The 7,839-nt window shown below is 42.4% G+C and overlaps 2 protein-coding genes across 2 annotated transcripts; both read right to left on the reverse strand.

Moving 5' to 3' along the window:
• Positions 1-1,671: 1,671 nt before the first annotated feature.
• On the reverse strand, positions 1,672-2,169 carry LOC147448220 (chlorophyll a-b binding protein CP24 10A, chloroplastic-like). The gene has a single exon (XM_086524520.1). The coding sequence runs from the start codon at positions 2,167-2,169 to the stop codon at positions 1,672-1,674; it is 498 nt and encodes a 165-aa protein (XP_086380646.1).
• Positions 2,170-6,927: 4,758 nt separating this feature from the next.
• LOC147448221 (chlorophyll a-b binding protein CP24 10A, chloroplastic-like) lies at positions 6,928-7,425 on the reverse strand. Its single transcript, XM_086524522.1, has one exon. It carries the CDS (start codon positions 7,423-7,425, stop codon positions 6,928-6,930), a length of 498 nt encoding a protein of 165 aa, XP_086380648.1.
• Positions 7,426-7,839: the final 414 nt, after the last annotated feature.

The raw sequence follows: 7,839 nt of genomic DNA on the forward strand, positions 1-7,839 counted from the left end.
CGGTTTAAGTAGATGACACAAAATGGTTCTCCCCAATAGGAAAGATTTTCCATGTGTGCCATATAGGCATACCTATACGCATGTCCCTTATTGTCCACCAAAATAGGTCTTTTTTCCATTTCAAATGGATAGACATACATGTACATCTATTTTATAACTAGCTCCATATACACGTCTTTTTGGATGTAATAATTTTCTCCTTCCTTGGTCATAAACTTGTACAATCCCACGGTATGATTGTCTACAAGCACTCTTTCCAGTTCCTTCATGGATATGAATCTAGCTCTTGGGTCATTTTCTAGTGGAGGTCTCTCTATTCCCTTGTAAACTTTATCTTTAGTTCCAGTCATCCCCATAGCATCAACAAGGTCAAAATTGTCCGTCCTAAGAGATAGGAAACCCCTCTCTCATTGGTCTTCATCGTCAACAGCCTCAACTTGCTCCCTGAACTGAGGACTCCCCAAGTCCTCTTGAACATAGCACTTATGATGGATGTCTACATAGATTTTGGCTCCCTTACCATTAGTGTAATGGTAGTACATTTTTTTAATGGGGGGAAGTTCTAGTTTTTGTCAAATGCCCTCCCCATTTTTTTCTCAATATGGTAGCTCATTTCAAGGACTTTTTCTACCATAAGCATAGTGAGGGCTAGTTTAGAAGAAGTGTTTGAGACCACATCCTCTTGCACAATTGCTAAGGGTTCTAGGGTCACTTTATTGACACTCTCCTCCTTGGATCCCTTACTTACCTGGTCTCAGGGTATTCTGACACTTGATTGATACCAACATCCTGACCTCAAGAACATGAACAATTCTAATGATTTCAAACGTGGCCTGTTTCCTAAAAGTGTTTAGGGCATTTGTGGTTCCTTTTGTACTCCAACTCCTCTTTTGCAACAACCTTCCTTCCTGTATAAGGCTCAGTAAAAGCTTGAACACATATGGAGTTAAGACAAATTGGAAATTCATGTACACCCAAAATTGGTCAATTATAGGGCTTCATGCACTACTTTAATAATCTTTAGACCTAGTAATGCCCTACAGGTCTTGCTTAAAAAGGTGGAACCAAATTTTGTTGAAAAATATTGATCACATCACTATGTGGGAGAAATTGTGATTTTCTTCTGCCTATGGTCTTCTGAGGTAATTTTTCCTTCCAGTTGTTTCAAAGACTTACTACTCAGTCCAAACAACTTATATTTGCAATAGATTCAATGTTTTGACCCTTTTGATGGTCTCAGAGTCCTTTGAGCTTCTTTTAGACCGCTTTCAGAGTGGAGTTTGGCTTATTCTTATGCAGAAGAGGGCAATTCCAGATCCGGCTATGTAAATGTGCTATTTACCCTTGGGACTTCCTGTGGTGCAGATATGGGCTCCTCAAACTTAGTGTGTCTAGGGTCAAGCAGAAAATCGCATTTTTTTCCCTACCCAAGTGAAAAAATGCAAGTTTTCAATTTTAGCCTTATGAGTGTCATGCACACCTTCAGAAGAACCCCTGGTATCAAAATTATTCAAAAATTTCCTTTCTAATAGAAGTTAGGAGAAAATCATGATTTTCTCCTTAACTCTAGCTTTTGGTCACTTTCTCAAGTTTTGGTCGACCCTCAAGTGTTCTACCTTTTTTGCAAGAGTACTTGTGCCAATTTAGCTCGAGCGAGATTTTCTAAGAAAACTAAAACCATAGCAAAGATTGGGTACCGGTGTCAAATAAGTCAACCCATATCGTGCTCTCAAACCATCGCATCAACAATAGTTGAGTACCCAACAACTTTCCAAAAGAGAATGGAGCAATTGCTCTAGGTTGAGCTCCAACTTGGAACTCGGGGACTACGTTCCATACTTGCCCCACAAAGATTTCCACCTTCATTGGTAGTTGTATCCTTTCCAAGGTGGAGGGGATTAAAGCCATAGTCATTGAAAAAAATCCATCAAGCCATTCAAGATTGACAAGGTTGCCACCTCCCCTAATCCCAAAAAGCCACGACATATTTCCGGAGGATAAGGCAGAGACCTTCTTGGTGACCATGAAAATAAGGCAAAAACCACTGGAGGGGGTGAAGGAGAGGGAGGGGCGGGACTTCAAAGGAAAAAGATGTTGATGAAGAGGACAAGCATAGGCAACACTATGCAAAGACGACATGGATGAAGAGCTTGCTACAATGGCCACCATAGCTACAGATAGAAGTAAGCTTGCCAACTACCTTTCCTCACTCTTTCACTTGCGAGCAAAAGCCTCTCTCTCTCTCTCTCTCTCTCTCTCTCTCTCTCTCTCTCTCTCTTTTTGCCTCTCTCTTTGCACATGGACTCACACGGGCATGTACTTGTGTGTGTGTGTGTGTGTGTGTGTGTGAAAGCTGGAGTAATAGCGAACAACAACCGCCCTCCCCATCTACTCTGAATCCATATCTTCCCTCTTGCTACCTTGCCCCCTCTTTCTCGATTCTTCTCTTGGACCCAAATGTGAGTGTTCTGCCCTCCCTCCCTCTCTCTCTCTCTCTCTCTCTCTCTCTCTCTCTCTCTCTCTCTCTCTCTCTCTCTCTCTCCCTCCACATTAGTGTGAAGTGCTAGAGAGGCCAATTTTTTTAAGAACAACAACCTTATCGACCCGCCTCTTGCATTCCTCAATTATATCCTGCTTGGCTCCTCTCTCTCTCTCTCTCTCTAAGAAGTTAGAGTTTCTCTTTCTCTTCTTTGGAGTCTTCTTCTCTCTCAATCAGTTAATGATCTTGAAACATCAAAAGCTAAACTTTCTCTAGCAGCACACACCAACGTGGATTGCTATAGAGAATGTTAACCTCTTCTCTCTCTCTCTCTCTCTCTTTCCCTCTACCCCTCAGGACTAGAAAAATACATTTTTCCTATCTAGTGAAAATAAGGGAAAACTTGAAATTCTCCTGGTTTTTAGGTCAAAATTTGAAGCTTTTAGCCATAATTACACTAAGACGTGTCAATTTCTCGATTTTCTCAAATGCAACCTCAAAATCTAACTAGGATTTTATCATTTCAAATGGTTAAAATACATGGGACTCGTTTTTTTCGTTTGGAGTTTTGCAGCATTCTCCTTCTCCTCATTTCTCTCTCTAGAATGACGCGCATGTGCACAAAAAGTAGGAAGTAGAGGCTCCTCGCCGTTTGCTAGTCAACCTAGTGCATCTCTCTCTCTCTCTCTGTCTCTCTCTCTCTTTATTAATATACTGATCTCTCTATAAATAAATTAACCTTTGCTCAATCACGATTACAACTGCTACCCACATCATCAAGTTCGCAGAAGTTTACACTTCTCTTGAAGAACAAGAAGAGTGCTCACTACGCCTTAGTAATCTTAGATTTCATACATAATTTGCCTACTATTGCTTCGTACATCGCCATTGGCAAGCCTGCAACATGCCACCATTGTCGGCTTGCAAGGGGACAAACAAAGAAATTGAGGACTGCCCTCGTCGTTTACACCAACCTGATCAGAGAGGAGGGTTGGCCCAGAGAGAGAGAGGGGGGGGGGGGGAGATTGTGAGGCTGCACCAGATGGATGCGTGCATAGATCACCATGTAAATAGCGATGCATGCAAGGGATTACGTGGTAAATGATCTTGCAAGACAAGGGGTGAGAGGCTTGTGGGGCAATGATAGCGCCGCCACACTCCCTGCTCCCGGAAGAATGCGCCTCAAAGCAAATACCTTCAAAGCAACATCCTCTGCATAACCCTTCAACGATACATTTTCCGTTGCCTCGTATTGTGCTGATAGTGCCCTCGAGGTCCTATCCGCCCTCGCCCAACAAGCCATCCACCATCACCCACAAATCTCTGTCTCTCTCTCTCTCTCTCTCTCTCTATCTCACCCCCCCCCCCCCCCCCCCCCCCCCCTTCTGGTACCACAAGAAGTTTTAGACAAATTCTCACAATAATTCCCATATTGTGACTTACCTCAACATCATTAGGGGACTGCTGGCCCGGTGGGGGGGCCGATGGTCCTCTGATCCCAATTGTACCTAACTTTTCCATGATAATAATAGCATTTCTCAGTGGCATGATTCATCCACTTGTTTTCAATGGCACACAACTTCCTTCTTAGGATATGGCTGAGGCAACATAGTGCATTGCAGTGGATGATCTCCTCCATAGGTTAAGCATCACCTTAAAGGTCGTATTCTCTGGTTTTGAATCCCCAAATTCTGCCCATTCTCCTCACAAGTTCTTCCGCTAGTTCTTTTGTGTTCATGGGTGTTTGTTGTTGCTGGCTGCAGATCAAGAATCTATTGAACTTGCTTCTCTGTCTCTCAACACTTCTCCATATATCTGGCATTTGTCCACTACGGAGACAGCTTCCTTAGTAACCTTTGTAGTGCTTGGTCCACTGGCTGCAGATCAAGAATCTATTGAACTTGCTTCTCTGTCTCTCAACACTTATCCATATATCTGGAAGTTGTCCACTACGGAGACAGCTTCCTTAGTAACCTCGTTGAGCACCATACACTTTTTCAAGTGCAAACCCTTCTTGAAGTGTTCGTTCTTGATCCCCTCTATGAACAATACTAACTGACAATCCTTTTGAGGCTTCTCGCGTGTGGGCACCTCTCAATGTATTGCTTAAAGCAAAGAGAGGTTCCCAAACTTTCACGCCTTCTTTTTTCTTGAAGGAATGAATCTACGACATAATAATGTGCTTGATTCCTCTCATCAGAAACTCCTCTATGAAATCTTGTAGTAATGTGTCTATATTCACATAGTCTTCCTTTTTCAAAGGTTGGAACCAAGTGAGGGCGGTGCCTTCCAAAAATAATTTGAATCCTTCAAACTGGATGTGGAAATTTGTGACATATTCAGCTCTCAATACCTATTTGAAGGATGTTGATTGAGGATGGGGATCCCCTGATCCATTGTATTTCAAAGCCATGCATTTCACAACTTGGGATGGGTGCATAGACCTTGGCTCAATGACATATCTCATCATTCGAAGAGCTCCTATGAAAGCTTCCTCATACGGAGAGGTTGTCATTCTAAATGTGGCTCTCGATTCTTCCCTTGTATGTACATATGGCCTTGTCCTTTTAGTATTGTGTGTCTTGGATGAACCTATAATGGTCGAATAACCACCTCTGATAGGCTTTGGTTATGACAAGCTACTTCTTGTCATCCATGGATCTGGTACTTCAAGTTTGTTTAACCCTGTTTTATGAACACTTTCTACATGGGGTGGGATCTCGGTGACTAGTTCCCTAAAACTTACCTCCTTTTCCATCGGCTTTTTATGGGCCATCCGGTTTAAGTAGATGACACAAAATGGTTCTCCCCAATAGGAAAGATTTTCCATGTGTGCCATATAGGCATACCTATACGCATGTCCCTTATTGTCCACCAAAATAGGTCTTTTTTCCATTTCAAATGGATAGACATACATGTACATCTATTTTATAACTAGCTCCATATACACGTCTTTTTGGATGTAATAATTTTCTCCTTCCTTGGTCATAAACTTGTACAATCCCACGGTATGATTGTCTACAAGCACTCTTTCCAGTTCCTTCATGGATATGAATCTAGCTCTTGGGTCATTTTCTAGTGGAGGTCTCTCTATTCCCTTGTAAACTTTATCTTTAGTTCCAGTCATCCCCATAGCATCAACAAGGTCAAAATTGTCCGTCCTAAGAGATAGGAAACCCCTCTCTCATTGGTCTTCATCGTCAACAGCCTCAACTTGCTCCCTGAACTGAGGACTCCCCAAGTCCTCTTGAACATAGCACTTATGATGGATGTCTACATAGATTTTGGCTCCCTTACCATTAGTGTAATGGTAGTACATTTTTTTACTGGGGGGAAGTTCTAGTTTTTGTCAAATGCCCTCCCCATTTTTTTCTCACTATGGTAGCTCATTTCAAGGACTTTTTCTACTATAAGCATAGTGAGGGCTAGTTTAGAAGAAGTGTTTGATACCACATCCTCTTGCACAATTGCTAAGGGTTCTAGGGTCACTTTATTGACACTCTCCTCCTTGGATCCCTTACTTACCTGGTCTCAGGGTATTCTAACACTTGATTGATACCAACATCCTGACCTCAAGAACATGAACAATTCTAATGATTTCAAACGTGGCCTATTTCCTAAAAGTGTTTAGGGCATTTGTGGTTCCTTTTGTACTCCAACTCCTCTTTTGCAACAACCTTCCTTCCTGTATAAGGCTCAGTAAAAGCTTGAACACATATGAAGTTAAGACAAATTGGAAATTCATGTACACCCAAAATTGGTCAATTATAGGGCTTCATGCACTACTTTAATAATCTTTAGACCCAGTAATGCCCTACAGGTCTTGCTTAAAAAGGTGGAACCAAATTTTGTTGAAAAATATTGATCACATCACTATGTGGGAGAAATTGTGATTTTCTTCTGCCTATGGTCTTCTGAGGTAATTTTTCCTTCCAGTTGTTTCAAAGACTTACTACTCAGTCCAAACAACTTATATTTGCAATAGATTCAATGTTTTGACCCTTTTGATGGTCTCAGAGTCCTTTGAGCTCCTTTTAGACCGCTTTCAGAGTGGAGTTTGGCTTATTCTTATGCAGAAGAGGGCAATTCCAGATCCGGCTATGTAAATGTGCTATTTACCCTTGGGACTTCCTGTGGTGCAGATATGGGCTCCTCAAACTTAGTGTGTCTAGGGTCAGGCAGAAAATCGCATTTTTTTCCCTACCCAAGTGAAAAAATGCAAGTTTTCAATTTTAGCCTTATGAGTGTCATGCACACCTTCAGAAGAACCCCTGGTATCAAAATTATTCAAAAATTTCCTTTCTAATAGAAGTTAGGAGAAAATCATGATTTTCTCCTTAACTCTAGCTTTTGGTCACTTTCTCAAGTTTTGGTCGACCCTCAAGTGTTCTACCTTTTCTGCAAGAGTACTTGTGCCAATTTAGCTCGAGCGAGATTTTCTAAGAAAACTAAAACCATAGCAAAGATTGGGTACCGGTGTCAAAGAAGTCAACCCATATCGTGCTCTCAAACCATCGCATCAACAATAGTTGAGTACCCAACAACTTTCCAAAAGAGAATGGAGCAATTGCTCTAGGTTGAGCTCCAACTTGGAACTCGGGGACTACGTTCCATACTTGCCCCACAAAGATTTCCACCTTCATTGGTAGTTGTATCCTTTCCAAGGTGGAGGGGATTAAAGCCATAGTCATTGAAAAAAATCCATCAAGCCATTCAAGATTGACAAGGTTGCCACCTCCCCTAATCCCAAAAAGCCACGACATATTTCCGGAGGATAAGGCAGAGACCTTCTTGGTGACCATGAAAATAAGGCAAAAACCACTGGAGGGGGTGAAGGAGAGGGAGGGGCGGGACTTCAAAGGAAAAAGATGTTGATGAAGAGGACAAGCATAGGCAACACTATGCAAAGACGACATGGATGAAGAGCTTGCTACAATGGCCACCATAGCTACAGATAGAAGTAAGCTTGCCAACTACCTTTCCTCACTCTTTCACCTGCGAGCAAAAGCCTCTCTCTCTCTCTCTCTCTCTCTCTCTCTCTCTCTCTCTCTCTCTCTCTCTCTCTCTCTCTCTCTTTGCCTCTCTCTTTGCACATGGACTCACACGGGCATGTACTTGTGTGTGTGTGTGTGTGAAAGCTGGAGTAAGAGCGAACAACAACCGCCCTCCCCATCTACTCTGAATCCATATCTTCCCTCTTGCTACCTTGCCCCCTCTTTCTCGATTCTTCTCTTGGACCCAAATGTGAGTGTTCTGCCCTCCCTCCCTCCCTCTCTCTCTCTCTCTCTCTCTCTCTCTCTCTCTCTCTCTCTCTCTCTCTCTCTCTCTCTCTCTCTCTCTCTCTCTCTCTCTCTCTCCCT

The sequence above is a fragment of the Adiantum capillus-veneris genome, chromosome 11 (assembly GCF_014529385.1).
Source record: "Adiantum capillus-veneris isolate H3 chromosome 11, ASM1452938v2, whole genome shotgun sequence".
Lineage (NCBI taxonomy): Eukaryota > Viridiplantae > Streptophyta > Polypodiopsida > Polypodiales > Pteridaceae > Adiantum > Adiantum capillus-veneris.

Excerpts from the sequence above, each read along its gene's own strand:
- LOC147448221 (XM_086524522.1), bottom strand. The coding sequence starts at position 7,425 with ATGGTGGCCATTGTAGCAAGCTCTTCATCCATGTCGTCTTTGCATAGT.
- LOC147448220 (XM_086524520.1), bottom strand. The coding sequence starts at position 2,169 with ATGGTGGCCATTGTAGCAAGCTCTTCATCCATGTCGTCTTTGCATAGT.